General features: G+C 45.8%; 1 protein-coding gene and 1 pseudogene across 2 annotated transcripts; one reads left to right on the forward strand and one right to left on the reverse strand.

Annotated features, from left to right (window-relative positions):
* The first annotated feature begins 2,558 nt into the window (after positions 1–2,558).
* LOC100838825 (proliferating cell nuclear antigen) lies at positions 2,559–4,564 on the forward strand. 2 transcript variants are annotated; one of them, XM_003576945.2, is made up of 4 exons: positions 2,559–2,973; positions 3,053–3,214; positions 3,314–3,414; positions 4,080–4,564. In XM_003576945.2, the coding sequence occupies exons 1-4, from the start codon at positions 2,610–2,612 to the stop codon at positions 4,344–4,346; spliced, it is 894 nt and encodes a 297-aa protein (XP_003576993.1). In that variant the 5' UTR covers positions 2,559–2,609; the 3' UTR covers positions 4,347–4,564. The 2 variants fall into 2 exon arrangements, with proteins under 2 accessions (XP_003576993.1, XP_024310725.1); XM_024454957.1 differs by having other exon boundaries at positions 4,161–4,564.
* Positions 4,565–15,013: 10,449 nt separating this feature from the next.
* LOC100839744 lies at positions 15,014–16,118 on the reverse strand (annotated as a pseudogene).
* Positions 16,119–16,297: the final 179 nt, after the last annotated feature.

The following is a 16,297-nucleotide window of genomic DNA, read 5'->3' on the forward strand; positions in this document are numbered from 1 at the left end:
TAATTCCATCAGCAGCCTGCGCGTACAGCATGTTAAGAATTAGTGAAAAGAAAAGCGACCATATGACAAAGCAAAAAAAAAAATTGAAGCGACTCCTCTCCGAAGTTGCCTAATCAATCATGCAAAATTTGAGAAAAGTCAGGAAAGTTGCTCAAAGAGACTAAAGCAACTTATTATTAACACAGCCGGGCATTTTGAAGTGACTCTTGGCCAAAGTTTGCCTAACCAGTCATGCAAAATTTGAAAAGTCGGAAAAGTTGCTCAAAGAGACTAACACAACTTATAATTAATACAACCGAGACTTTTGAACAACACTTGGCCAAAGTTTGCCTAATCAGTCTCGCAAAATTCAAGAAAAGTCGAAAAAGATGCACAAAGAGACTAAAAACAACTTATAATTAATAACACGAGCATTTTGAAGCGGCTCCTAGTCAAAGTTTGCCTAATCAGTCATGCAAATTGCAAGAAAGGGTTGAAAAAGTTTGTCAGAGACTAAAATCAACTTCAAATTAGTACGATTCCAAGAGGCTTTGCCCATTATGTATTTGCAGGCTCTTATTCAATACAAAGTCACAAAGCAAATCTGACGAGCTTAGCTCTTAGACCTTCTCTGCTAGGGATGGAAACCTAGAGCCTAAAAGATTGTCAGAAAATTTCCTGAAAAATAGCTTAGATTGGGGCGATTTCGGGAAGGATATGAGAGACTCTAACCGTGATAACTCAATGAGACAGTAGATGCGCCCTTCCGTGTGCTCGATGTGCCCTCCATCCTCAATTCTCTCGCCGTGGTCGATGCGGCCGCCGGACTGAAACAAACCAAACAGGTAAGAAGTTGATATACATTCCCAAGCAAAAATCAAAGTAAATATGGATCTCAAAGCCAACTTATGCATCTTTTGAATAAAAAAGTGCCTAACAAAATTGAGGCGGTCAAAGCCAAAAACAGGAGGAGTAGCAGAACTACTTCTGAGCAGAACAATAAATTTACAACTAAGAACACAGGGTTGCATCTAGAAAACAGATGGACGATGGCCGGATGATGTTGCATCGGATTTAGATGTGTCGCATGACAGAAAATGCATACACATCATAACTGGCCCCCAATGAAAAATGTTTGGTCTTAACCCATGGAGGATACTAGTCCTCTAATCTGCCAATGTTGGATGTAAATTACAAAACATTAACAAAAACGAACACGTAGGTACAACTTGCATCTGACAACAACAAGGGAACACACAAGGGCAAGATGCCAGAGTGTGCTTGTCTACGGGTATTACACGCAATTTAGGGGGTTTTGATTGCAAACCTCCGGAAAAGCTAACTGACCTAACCTAAAGCCCCTAGTTTAGCTCTAAGGAGCTCTAATTTTCTGCACTAACATCATATTATTTTAGAAAATCAGGGATCCCTCCCCAGTTCAATTTCTATTGCAAAATCTGGGTAGCAGAAAGCAAAAAGTCTTCAAAACAGGAAATATTAAAACCGGCCTGCTATTCAGCCCAGAACAACATGTTTCATCTACAGCGCATTAAGCTGCCATCGGCCAGCAACTCTCAGGTTCCTCCTCTGCTTGATTTCCCAGCTGCATCATCTCCAATTCCTCCACACTTCTGAACACCTTCACAGGTTCCAGCGGCAACCGGCAAGGGAGTGATTTCCACCACCATAGCTTGAGGGGATCCCATCACTAACAGCATATCCACATCACAAACCACCAGAGTTCGTTGCGGCCGCAAAAACAACGGGCGAAATGAACACCAACCCTCCCGCAAAATTAGTAAGGGCAATGGCAACGCGAAATCTAGCGCTGAGGAATCAAAGCAGCATGCGTAGATGCTGGCTTGGGGGGAGGGAAACTAACCGTGAGTAGTTAAATCGCTGTGCTTGTTGGTCGTTGCACCCGCGGACCTAGTTGCGCCCCGCCGTCGTCGATGCGCCCGCCGCGCTCGAATCAGCAAGCGGAAAAGGTTCCTGCAGCCACCGCCGCCGCGCCGTGCGACATGCAGACGACGAGCCCCCACCTACTGACCGCGACACGGCACGAAGCCGCGGCGAGAAAATCGACGGTGAGCTCCTTGACATCCCGCCTCCTTCGAACACGATCCCTCTACCCCCGCGCCGTGCCTCTCTTCGCCGTCGACCCGCACCGCCGAGACCCCTCACGCCGTGGAAAATCACCAGAAAATCGCCACCGAGAGAGGAGAGGCCGAGAAGGAGAGAGCATCAGAGCGGCGAACAGAACGGGGGGAAACGGGGAGAGAGAAAAAAATGAGGGGATAGGGGCGTCGCGACCCAGCCGGCGCGCGTGGAAGGTGGAAAATTAGGTAACGGACGCACTCCTTGTCCTAAAAACATTGGACGGGGGCGAACCCGCGCCCGGTTCTTCCAAAAAGTGCATAAGCACTTTTAAGCACTTAGGAATAAACTAAATTCAGATAAAGGAATTCAAAATTGGTTGGAGGGACGGCGCGAGACGGAGGGGAGGCGGTTCCCCAAAATTTTCTCCCTCCCTTTTTCTGGCTCCGCGTCCACTCTCCTCTCCCAAACCCCTCATCACACCCGCCCAGATCCTAGCTAGGGTTTCCCCATCTTCTCCCGCCGCCGCCACCATGTCCGTCCAAGTGGGGAGCGCCGCCACCAAGTTCCCCACCATTTTTGAGGTGCGGCTGGAGCACGCGACCCTCTTCAAGAATCTCGTGGAGGCGATCAGCGACCTGTTCAGTGAGGCCTACTTCAACTTCTCCAGCAGGGGCCTCGATGTCCTGGCCCTCGACAGCAGCGACATCGCGCTCGTTGCGCTCCTCCTCCGCGCCGAGGCCATCAATCACTACCACTGCGACCGCGCGCTCTCCGTGGGCCTGAGCCTCGCCGACATGGCCAAGGCCTTCCGCTGCACCAACAACGACGACACCCTCACCATCAAGCCCGTCGACGACAGGTTCAACATACTTGCCTTCAAGTTCGAGTCGCCCAGTAAGTACCCGCACGTCTTTTGCGCTAGCTGCTCTTTGCCCTGGCCCTGTGCTGATTTTGGGTTTGTGGAAATGAACAGATGGTGTGATTTTGGATAATGATTTCAATCGCGTGGACATCGAATACGGGCCCTTCGAAATCAATGAATTCCCGGAATCCAAGTACCAGGCCATAGTCCGCATGCCCTCTGCCATGTTTATGGATATCTGCAACAAGCTCAGTTCCGGGGAGAGGGACACTGGTGCATAGATTTTACCTGGTGATTTATAAGGCTAACTGTTACTGTTGCGCTTGGAGGATTCTAGTTCTGTACCTGAACCATTTCCATCTCCTGCCGTAGTTGTCATCATCTCGGTGGATAAGGAGCGTGTCAGCTTCTTCACTGGGGGAAAAACTGGGAGCTCATCAATTGTCTGCAGGCCGACCCAAACTGTTGACAAGGTACTTACTGATTTGAACCTCTTAGCCCCTCAAATTGGAATGGATATAATCCTCTGAATATCTGTATGTGACTGTAACATGAAATCCAGTGAACAATCATATCAGTGATGTGTTGTCGATTCTTAATGCCTTAATGTTGTTAGCAAGCGTGCATTCTTGGTTCCTCACCTAGGTTACCTTTTAGCCTGTCTGGTGGGTACACACCAGATTATCAGAACATGCATGCATACTGCCTTAGAATTTCGTTGTCTCACTATACCGTGTTGAGTTGCTAATTCACTTTGTTTGCTAATGTTGCTCTTCTGTGTTGGGAGTATTAGTTTAGTCTGTATAACTGGATTTGTTAATTTGTCTACATATTTCATAAAGTGGAACAACGCTCTTCATTTGGTTGATTACATTGGTATTGGTAAATAGGATTGAATTAGGCGTTTGTTTTTTTAGTCATTGCCTATTTCCTTCTTAACTGTAAAATCTGGGTGAAGTGCTTCTCTGCAGTGCAGATTACATCTGTTTATTTATTCTATACATTTCAATTGGTTCTATCATATGGAGTAGCATCTTTAGTATCCTGTGCCATTCAACTACTATTTTAAGAAATACCGTAGAGTGGATCCTGTTTATGCGTATCTGCACTACTTAATGGGTCATGTTTGTATCAATGCACAAAAGAACTTACCCTTATAAAGTTGAAAGAACGGGTTTCCCTGACCTTTGACCTGAGGTGCATGAACTCCTTCTCCAAGGCGTCTACCCTGTCTGATCAAGTGACTATCAGCCTTTCATCCATACAACCCACAGTGTTCGAGTACAAGATCGCAGAGATGGGCTACATCAGATATTACCTGTCGCCAGATGAGATGCAGAATGATGAAGATGACACTGCAAAGGAAGATAAGATGCAGAATGAGGGAGATGAGATGCAGAACTGATGATAGCGGGGATATGCATGGTCATGTTGCCTCCTTTGTCTTTCCACCATCAATTGCTTGACTATTGTTTGCAAGCAAAAAAGATGTTATGTCTATCTATTTATTATGCCTCATCTATTTAGGCCAGACAGTTTCAGCAGCTTGTATGTATCAGTATCTGCTGTGAGTCATTGGAGTCCTTGGATTTAAAGTGAATTTAGATGAGTGGATTTGTGCTTTGTGCATTGGTATATGCTGTGCTGTTTGATCCGGTCACACAATTTATTTGTTGGGGGTGGGTGGGGGGCGCAAAAATGTGCCTTTCGTTTCTTCAGGGCGAAAGGATGAGCGGGCGGGACCGAACACACGGCCTATCCCTCCCTTCCACTGAAAAGGTCTCGAGTGGCTAATTTGTTGGGCGATGGTTATTTCATCCCCTAATTTTAATGAAATGAATTAGATAGGATTTGTCAACATCTAAAGTCTGTTAGCGGCAGGTCACCGGTAGGTTTATTATGGGCGAGGATCGAGAACTTGTGCAATCCTGTCCGGGAGATTGTGGACATCGGCCAAAGGTTTGTGTTCAAATAGCATGGAAGTATGTGTAGTAAGAATATGTTGGTGACAACAGTATGTGTAGTAAGAATCTGTTGGTGACAACAGAATTTTTAAGTGTCTTTTGTTCTGTATAAGCAGTTTTTTCATTGTATGTATGGTATAAATCAGTTTTATTAGGAGAGGACATGCACATACGAAACAGGGTTAAGTAATAGGAGAGTAGCACAAATAGCATTGTTGATTGCTAGGCGCTAGGCGGATTCTAGGCGGTGACCCACTGCCTAGCGCCTAGGCGGTTCTAGGCGTTTTTCTAGGCGATGAATAAAACATGTATAAATACTTAAAAGAAAAGAAAAAAAACGAAACGAGTGGTCATGAAAAGGGGAAAAAGGGAAATAGGCCCATTTGAAGGCCCAAATGTCCACATTAAGGTAGTGTTTGGTTGGTGAAACGAGGTGAAATGTAATGGAACCGTTTTAGATTTGAGAGTGATTCGTGCGTTTGGTTGAGAGAATATGTCAAAGTGGAATGGAACCAACTGGTTCCCACAGAAGGAATATTCCCTTGTTATTCGGAACCACCTCGTTCCTCCGAAAACAAGGAATGGTTCGGTTTCACTTCTTTCTCCTCTCGCGCCTGCTCTTCTCCTCACCGCCCATGCTCTTCTCCTCCCGGGCCACCGTCTCGGCAAGATCCACGGATGCCGGAGGTCGACGACGGCGACTAGAATCCTGTCCTCCTCACCTGCTGGCGGCGGGGAGCTGTTGCACGCGATGGGGAGCGGCTGTGGGCGGCGGGGAAAAGCTGCGGCAGCGGTTCTCCTGAACGGCTTCGCCTCCCTCCTCTTCTCTCTCGCGCGCTGCCCCTCTGCTGCTCCCCTCGCGCCACCGCCCCTCTGCTATTTCATCTAGCCCGCCCCTCTGCCGCTGTGCCTCTCAATCCGCCCCTCTGTGCTTCCCTGTAGCACCACCCCCTCTGCTGGATTTGTTTTTTGAGAAACCATCTGCTGGATTTGTTGCTCTGCTGGCGACGGAGAGAGGAGGTCGGCGATGGGAACATCCTAGCTAGTACTATTGATCGATTGATGAGTAAATCTGATTAATCGTCTAAATTATTTTTTCTCCATGTGTATTTGCCTCTCTCGTCCCAATCTCTTTGTATGGATCTCCATGGCCGTGGCTGCTGTACAGGATGCTTCTTCGGTGGTAAAAAAATTGTTGATGCTGATAAATGCAAATAACATGTTGATTTTTTTCTCTAATGGTTGCATCCATACTCCAGTTTACAATGGTAACCTGACCGGTGGTGATTGCATCGATGTTATCTCATTCCATCCTCCCAACCGTACACAAAATGGAACCATTCCATTCCATTCCATCTCCTTAACCAAACAAGATTCATTTGTCATTTCATCTTCTCAACCAAACACTTGAACCTAGTGAAATGGAATGTAATGTAATGGAATGGAACGGAACGGAACGGAACCATTCCATTCCATTCCACCCCACTCTGGAACCAAACACAGCCTAAACCCTCAGACCCTCTCTGCCTCTCTCGCATCTCTCCCTCTTCTCCCACACGCGCCCGCCGCCGCCTGCGCCCGCAGCTCCTCCTCCCCCACCGGCGACCTCCCAAGGCCGGTGCCGCCTCCCGCCTAGATGGGCGACGCGACGGGCTTCGGCTAGCGCTTAATCGGCGCGGAATCGGCGCCTAGCGGAACTTGGGTTGATTGTACTCCTGTTTCTGATTAATGAAAGCTCCGTGATGCTAAAAAAAAAAGCATTGCTGATCACCCAGGTACAGCCACAATTTCTTAGGAGTAAGAGTTATTATGTTTGTTCAGTAGAAGAGAAGTTTCTGCAGTGACACACTCAACAGAGCTCGAGAGGTGTCACGCTACCTGTGACGCTTGAAGGAGGTTGCTAAGTCTGTGTAATAAGCTCACTGCCTTCCTAATGAACCATTTTATGGCTCGGTGTTGTGAGTGGCGTCTCGTGTGAGGACACCCAAAATAATATGGCAGGATCTGAGCACAGAGTGTTGAAGAATCGGAGGACCTCTGGAATCCTTTGCTTGAAACACTGTCATGCTAAGCAGTAATCAAAATTGGATATGCGCGCTCCTCACTCCTTGGTCCATTACGTTTGGTATTGCAAAAACGAGTGCATTCCAAGACCTGTAACCACCAAATTTTTCGAGGCCAGGGAGACCATCCACGTCGTCCGAAATCCTGTGATTGGTCCGATTTTTTTGCGCAGAGGCCCCTCCATTTTGCTGAAATCGCTTTTCCGTCCGCCCAGGCCCCTCCTCTACCGTGCCTGCGTTTTTTGCACCAAGGCCCCCGTATTATGAAATTCCAAGACCTGTAACTACCAAAATTTTCGAGTTCAGGGAGACCATCCACGTCGTCCGAAATCCTGTGATCGGTCCGTTTTTTTTTGCGCAGAGGCCCGTCCGTTTTGCTGAAATCGCGTTTGAAAATCCTACGCTCGAAGAAGAGAAAATTCCGAATTCATGGCGTTTTTGCGTTCACACGCCCGCCTGGCTGTTTTACGACCCCGACGCACCCCACCAAATATATACCGGCCTCTCTCTTCTCAGCAAAAAAAAAATCTTCATGGAAAGCGTGGCTTCAACCGGGTGCACGGACAACTCCAAAGCGTGCCAGTCAATTTGACCTACAATTGACAAGAGAGAAAATAGATCAGTAATTTAAGACGGAACATGCCGGGTGAGTCCAGACAGTTCCGAATTTACGGCTCAGAGAGCCAATTTAAGCAGCAAACGGCTAAATAGCCGATTCCCGAAAGCAGCTGGTCGGTAAAAGTATCAAAATCGGCAATTTTGTATGATATCAATTAAAACAGTATAGATTGCCGATCACGTGCGCGAGAATAAATAAACAGTAAAGATTAAGATAAAACGGCTATATAAAAATATCAATGATAGCAAAGACACTTAGCCGACCTATCTTAAGCAATACAACGTAAAAAGGATAGTTCATGTATACAAATCTAATCTAAATATTAAACAATCAGAGATTCACTAAAACCGGTCTAACGGCCGGCGGTTTCAGTAAATCCTCTTCACTAAGCATACCAAATCTGCATTCACCTGGTCTAACGGCCAGCGGGCTTCAACAGACCAGTAAACAAAGCTAGATCGTTTGATATTTAAATAGATCTATATGCACCAACTATTCGTTAAGGCGTAAGACAATAGAAAGGTAGATCATGCATATGAATCTAATCCAAACAATAGATGATCAGGGATCCATTAAAACTGGTCTAACGGCCGGCGGTCTTAACGAACCCTTTTCGCTAAACATGCCAAATCTACGTTCACCTGGTCTAACGGCCAGCGGGCTTCAATAAACTCAGCAACATAAAGCTAGAACACTTATCACTTACATAGATCCACATACACACGCTACTCGTGAAAGCAGAACCGTATCGGCTGTTTAGCCGATGCGGGGTCCATGAAGCAGGAACTCGACATATCCAAACACAAACAAACCTTTGGATTAAAGCAAAGCTGGTCTAACGGCTGGCGGCTCTAAATTAACCCTCACACCTACTTGCATCTAGATAAGCCTTGAACCCACAGCATGTAACGATCAAGATCGATAAGATTTAGCCGATAAGCATGAGAAAACAACCATAATGATAGAATAAGCATGTGCAAGCATGAAGACGATTCAAATCATAAAGATCTAAGGCCAAACTTATAAATCTTGATCAGGCAAAAAGTGTTGTAATAATAATAAAGCATTGACAAATAAACGACACTGGTAACTTGATGAATCTACTAGATATGCCAAATCTAATAGAGCCGATAACTATTCCACAAGATAGATCTACAAGAGGTTGGTCAAGCCAATGCAGCCTTATAGAATAAATCAGATGAAACGATAACTAATTTGTGCCAGAATCACAAGAGGTCGGTCGATGCCGATGCAGCCTTGATAATATAAGACACAAATCGTGCCGGAACTTACAAGCAACTTGTAGGTCGACGGATCGATGCAGCCCCCTCAAGCACTGAAAGAACTCGACGACTCGACTGGACTCGATTTGGCACGGGGCTGGGTTGTTTGTTGATTGATTGTGTGTGTAGGCGTTTTACAATGACCGGGGTTTAATATTTATACCAAGGGTCCGACACGAGTCCTAACAGAACACGACTCGAAATATTAAAGCAAGTCTAATTTGATGATAACTTTGGCTCCAAGCTTTCCCTTTTCGTTCGAGTCCGCATTGCTTCCTCTCGGACATGGCACGTCAACCGTCATTTCTGCTAGATAGCCGATCTCCTTCTTCTTGGAAAACAGCCGAAGTCTTGAACTTTGCCGATTGCCGATTTCTTCAGTAAATAGCCGATGACGCAAGATTTGCCGATTGCCGATTTTTTCCTTAGCCGATCTCTTCCCTTCGGATCGGTACTTTGCTAACGCGATTCTGGGCTGACTCCTGCATTACTCTCGGCCCAAAATCCGGTGTCAACACATCCAAAATTTTATTCCATTAGATGAGGTGCTGTGAATAAGCTAAACCATTACATGATTTACTGACCAATTATTATGTACGCTGCTATAAGCAAATTTCTGTTCTGCAACACACTTTGTCTGGTCTATTTACAGGCTGCTAATTTGTCATATGGCTACTTTTCTGATATTCAACCAAATAAATCAATTTCCTGTGCCTTTTTAGTTTCACGCCTTTCTAACATCCTCATTCTTGTGTTGGACATGAGGGATCACAAAACTGCTGATTGTTCCAACAAAGAGAGTTTGATGAAGTGGTGGATTTAGCTGTACCTCAGATCAAGTGCTGTAACCTCTCGAATGCTGTTCTGCAACCCAAGACACCTGGAATTGATGTCGTTGTAGGTTTTGATTTTACCAAACCATGAAGGTAATTTTTTAGGTCTGCTTCTATGTCAAAAACATGTTCACGATCATTATGTTGTGTGCTTTTCGGCTTAAAATTTTTACTGGAGTACATACTGTCCATGGAAATTGAACCTCACTGATCAGGTGGATGCATAAGTTTCATGTTGTAGCAAATGTCCTTGTCATTTGCAAGGAGGTTATAGAGTTTGATCCTCAAACTTGGTTCAGACGTGATGCTACATTATATAGTTATGATTGCATACCTTTTATAGTTTTCTTTGTGTTGACACTTTGCAAGGTTTGATTACTGACTATGTAACATGTACCTTTACAAACCGCATGTCACTCCCGTACCAGGCGTTGGTCAAGGTCCTGTGATGAACTCGGCATTTTCCATCCATTCGGATGGCTTGAGACTCCAAGACCTTCATCAAATGACGATTCATGTATCTCTGAGGCCTCTACAATCTTTAAAGGTTCCTTTTGCAATCTTCTTTCCCTATGGGCTGGGCCTTTCTGTTGATTTTACTTTGCTCTTCGTAATTTTTTGAGGCAATCAACGGGGGGAGAGCATCCCCACCTGAATATATTACTTCAAGAGTTATGATTACAAAAGGGGAGAAAAGATAATCATGCCACAAGCCGGCAGCTATCTCTTGAGCAATGCTTTTCAATCTAAAATTTCATAGAAATAGCGTCGCCACAAGCCAGCGGGTACCACGTCCGAATGTGCAAACTGTAAATCTAGAACAAGGGGGATAGCAGACGACTAGAAACACCCAAGTCAGTCGAACGAAAAAAGAGAACCACTGGCACAGAAACAATCTCCGACAAAACAAGAGAGGAGTGCCTCAGGCGTTGTCGAGTGGCGTCATATTGCCAAGTAAACCCAGGATTCACGAACTTCACTTGCTTGCTCAGCGGTCCAGGGGAGAGATCCAAACACGGACATGTCAATGAGTATTGTAATCTTGTCGAAGGGCATTGTTCTGCCGAGACAACGTTGTTGCCACCAACCTCACCGGCTGAAGAGAGTTTTGCCATCACAGCGAGACATGGCAGCATTGGTATCGAAGGGCATTGCTACACCGAGACTGGACCAAAACACGATCCTTGACAGCAGCATCAAGACTCAAGAACCAACAAAACCCCAAGCACTTTGCGAAGCGAAGAGTGTAGCCTACGCGTACGAAGGGCAACAGACAAACGAGACCTTGCCGAGAACACTATGCGTTTGGTTCCTTTACTCAGCTGGCCCATTGCTGAGCTAGCTCAGCTAGCATAGCTCGGCAACGCTGACCTTGCCCTGTCTGCACGTTTGGTTCTTTGGCTTTGCTAGCAAGAGCCAGTGGCTGGTTGTTTGGATGTGAGCTATTACTTTTGAGAGCAAGCAACTAATTTCAGTCCGTGTGTGCACATATACAACTAAATATTACATAGGTTCTGACAAAAAAAATCATTGCAGCTTCAAGATAATTTTCTGTAACAAATATTTCGACATCACAGTTATTTTATCTCGAAAGATAAATGAGCAAGCTTATTATTACGGACTGAATCAAATTACGCATCATGCAAGGGTGTTATTTCCTTCAAGGAAAAAAGGCTACCAAGAACAAATTATTATCCTAAAGTTTGGCTGAAAACATATTAAATCGAAGATGAATTTTGTTGCATCCATTGCCTCACATACTCTTGGATCGAAGGCATCGGTCTTCCCTTTAGCATGACAGCAACATCTCCGTTGGTGGCTAAAGCTGTCTGTAGGGCGAGTCGCATCAAGAGAGGGTACTCCTCCATATCATCAATGATTTTGAATAAATTCTCATTTGGGTGGGTGGCATGCGTGAAACGCATGGTTTCAGACATACCACGTAGAGAGTGTGTCATGTCTTCAACCACATCATCACGCCTCACCCTTTTACCTTTATCACGCTTGCCACCTGTAGCACGCTTTGAAGAGCTACCTTCATTGTTCGACTCCTCAGGAAAGCAATCTAAGTCGTAGTGTGTACCAGGATCAGCCTCACCATTGGTTGCACTCTTATCACCGATGAAATCGTTGTCTTCAGCACATGTGTTCTCAAATGGTGTTTGCAGGACCGTGAATTTGCCCGTGGCATGCTTGTATTGAAATATAAATTCCATCTCATCAAAACAACTAATGGGCACATTTATGTATTTTGCCCTTTTGTCCTTGTCCTACACAAAGTATAGAAACATGATTGTTAATGCACTGAAGATTAAATAAGGAAGTAAATTGAAAATAAATTGGACACGGTTCTCACATTTTTCATCCGGACGACTTCGGTCTCATCATATAGTATGATCTTATGGACATCATCAAAATTGGCGCCACTTAAGCTCTTTGCCTCTAAAATAACCTTCCACTAACCTTTCAACTTGAGGAATTTGTGGTAAACTTGCCGGTGTGTGAAGTTTGTGGAAAACTTTGCATCCATTTGTTTTGCACACTCCTCATGATGTGTCTCTTTAAATACAAGTTGTCTCCCCTCAGCCTGGACCTCCTTGTAATATCTAAGCATTTATTCCACCACCTAGGGCTGCCACACCACATTGTTCCCTGCCATATTCCTGCAGAAACATTTAATTGACTCTATAATGATTTGAATGATGAATCCATAAGATGCCTGGCATTTGGGAATTGGTCTAATGCAAAAGAAGCTACACTCATTTTAAAATAAAATTACGCTACATTGCTAGAGTAAATAAAACATATATAAACCATTCTTTAAGGTGCATACATAAACCATTCAGTAATGTCATACATAAATTTGAGCAACACACATTAACCACGTCTAACATTATGTCTGTTTCTCCACATGCTATCTGCCATGGCGTCCCTCTCTTGCAGAACTTGCCTTTGTTCCTCACACAAATCTCGTTGGACACGGCCAGCTGATCTTGGATAATGATCGAACCAGTTCTGCTCACTATAGACTAGCTCATCGGGTCCTCCATTTAGCAATATCCAATTGTGAAGGATGCAGCATGCTATAACAAGTCGTACTTGGGAAGGAAAAGGATAATAAGGTCTAGTTGTAAGAACTTTGAATCGATTCTTTAAAGTTCCAACTGCTCTCTCAACGGTAGTACAGAGAGATGAGTGCCTTAAGTTGAGAAGTTCATTTGGTGTACGGGCTCTATTCCCCCTCCACTCACGCAAGTGATATCGAGTTTGGGGGAAAGGTGGTAGGAATCCTCTCCTTGCTGCATACCCAGCATCCGCAAGATAATACTTACCTAACATGACATTATAAGCAGAATTGATTAATCTCTCCATTACTATAGGTATGTATGTAAAAGATAGCACATACCAACCTTCCGGGACTCGGAGGCCATTTGGATGCTCAAGAGAATGTCTTAGAACGGTTGAATCGTGTGCTAAACCCTCCCACCCAGCACTAACATATGTGAATATCAAATCAAAGTCAACCATAGCAAGAACATTTTGGGTAGGAAATGGTTTCCTGCCATGAAATCTGTCTACCATTCGTGATGGAACATTGCATGGAACATGGGTTCCATCAATAGCTCCAATGCAGTCCTATACATGCAATGGTGAAAGAAGTAAGCAAACTACCGTACGACTATGTTTTCTTACATGAAAAAAGATAGATCAAGACCAGCATACCTTAAAATAGGGATCAAATCATGGATTGCCTTGAATTTTGGATGGTATGTCGAACGTGCGATGTCTAAGCATTTCTGTTCCAAGTTGTCCAATTGCAAATAACACTTGATTGAAGTAACGACTCACTGTCTCGCCAGATCTTGTGAAATGAAAACTGATATCGATATTTTTCTTATGATGCCCTACTGTAGTGAGGAACATGGCAATTTGTTCCTCTATGGTACAGTGCCAGGTATCCTTAAGTGATCCCAAACTTCGTAACTTATGACATAGTTTGAAGAACACCGATTTTTCCATACGCAATTCCCCGATGCAATGTTTTTCCTCACCACAGTATAATTTCCGTAGATATGCCATTCTTTCTTTATTTTTCTCTAGCAATGAATATCTTACGAGGTCACTAGAATTGTGTAGATACATGATCAATGTCCAGTATGCCACTAAAAATGCACTGAAGAATGCAACTTTTCTATTAATTTCTGCCTTGTCGTCCATCTATGATGAACTGAAACATGAACATAGGTTACACACAGTGTTACTAGTACTGTACGAAATCAAAGAAAATATTAGACAAGGCAACGTTGATTTAAAAGGAAGAAAATTCGGTGGTTTACATTTCAATTCTCGCGCTCATAACGAAGTTGATGTATGCATACCTTAAACTACAGCATCAAAGAACATCCAACTAGTACTAATTAACACATCCAACCAGTACTAATTAACACGCACTTTTAGTTTCAAATGTGGGTACTACAACCAACAATAAATAAAGAGAGAGAGAGAGAGAGAGCAAATACACTAGACCGATGGCCATCAACCTCAATCACAGAAAATAGACAAAAAAGTATGTGGGATATGTGAGCGAACCTGAAGGATTGGGCTGCTAATTGCAGCTGGTCTCGCAGAAGATTCTAGACAGACGAGCTGACCGATTTTGTGTAATTCTTCAACTCCAGCCCCAATCTTGGCGATGAATTAGAGCAGCGACTGTTTCTATTTAAAGGGGGGGGGAGAGCACCGAGTCCATGGCGCAGATCCAGGGAAGAGGAGGACTCGGGATGGAGAGGAGGATCGAAAATCCAGCAAGCAGAAGAGTAGGAATTGGGATGGAGAGGCGATTCGAAGATCCAGGCGAGGAGGGATCGAGACGGAGGAGAAGATCCAGGCAAGCGAAGGAATCGGTACGAGCTGTTGAGGATGAGGTCGTGGGTTCCGTGAGGAGCGGTGACTTTTTTTTTCGCGCGAAGCGTTTTCTTGCCATCGGAGGCGAGCCAATCTCGCTCTCCTTCGTGGGCAAGGATTTTCTTGCCCGGTCGGGCCCGCTCGCCCTGAAAAGCTAGGATTTTTTTGGGTTCCAAACGTCGGGCCTTGCTGGGCCAGGCTAGTTTAGCTTTTGCCTGGGAACCAAACCGACATATGTCTCTCACCGAGTATAATTTAGGAAACAAACTTCTCTGCGAACAAACTCTTTTCACAATTCACAGCAGATGCTTGGCACGACGAAAACTATAACAATTCTTATTTTAAAAGACAAACGAATAAGGCAACAACCATGAACATGAACTAGTATTTACAAAAAAAAAGACACTAGACCAGCCCAATGTAATCAAGTTCAACGGAGCCAAGCCAGAGCCTGCCGTTCCTCTCGGAGACCTCACTCAGCGTGACACCCTTGGCCGCCGTCAGTACCTCCACCTGCACGCCATTCTCGTCAAGACGGACACCCACCAGGTGCTTCACAGGACCCATGCTGGCCATATCGGGCCTGGCCTTCTCCTGGTTGAGGGCCACCCAATAGCCACCCTTGCCGTCCCGCCGCACGTTGTCCGGGTACCCCGGCAGGTCGGCCATGAGCTCGTACTGCCCGGCTTTGGCTCCTTGCAGGTAGTATCTGTGCGCCTGGCACGACACCGTGTGCGCCACCACCACGTAGGTCCGGTCATGGCTGACGGCGACGCCATTAGGGTATGGAAGGCCGTCCTTTAGCACCATGACTTGCTTCGTCCGGGCCTCGTATTTCAGAGCCTCCCCGTCGCGTCCGCGTTCATCATTATCTCCGTATTGAATCTGTGCATGCCAGACTCAAAATCAGATCAAATATAAATGCTTTTGTTAATTTGTCTTTTTTTGTACCGTACCTTCGCGGATATGTAAGGCTGCTGTCGGTGAAGTACACATCACCGGTGGCCTGGTCGACATCGATGCCGTTCACAAAGCGGAACGGGACGCCATCGACGCCGGTGACGAGCACCTCGGCCTCCCCGCCGTCTGAACCGACCCTCAAGAGGCCCTTGTAGGCGTCGGCGATGTAGAGATCACCTGATTTCTGGTGGAACGCGAGTCCCAACGGACGCCCACAGATGCTCTCTGTCTCGTGGGACGGTGCCATGGGGACTGTGCATAAGGGGATCCGCCTGTAGTCTTCGTGGTGAGCAAAGGTTGTCCATCCGGTAGCGCTGCCGTCCCAACGCAGGACGCGGCCGTCGGAGACGCCGGCGTAGGGCCCCTTCCCTTGTGCGTCGAAAGCCAGGCTCTCGGCGCCGGTGACACCGTTGGGGAGCGGCAGGCGGAAGCCATGCTCTGTCGGGCTCGTCTTGATCTCCGCCGCTGACGTGTGTGATGGGGCCAGGAAGACGGCCAGGAGGCCGACAAAGAGGACGAGCCATGTGCTCGTCGAACCGCGGCCAGCCATGATCAAGATTCAGAACGGTGGTTGTTTCGTCGTCGATGGAGTCTTGATGAGTTTGATCGAGCTCGGTGGGTTTCAGGGCAGGTGGTTCCGGGGAGATTAAAAAGGCGCCAGGGTTATGCAATTGTAATCGGGGTTTGAATTTGAACCAGACTGGTTATCGAATCGTTTGCTACGCCGGG

This window comes from Brachypodium distachyon, chromosome 4 (assembly GCF_000005505.3).
Source record: "Brachypodium distachyon strain Bd21 chromosome 4, Brachypodium_distachyon_v3.0, whole genome shotgun sequence".
NCBI lineage: Eukaryota > Viridiplantae > Streptophyta > Magnoliopsida > Poales > Poaceae > Brachypodium > Brachypodium distachyon.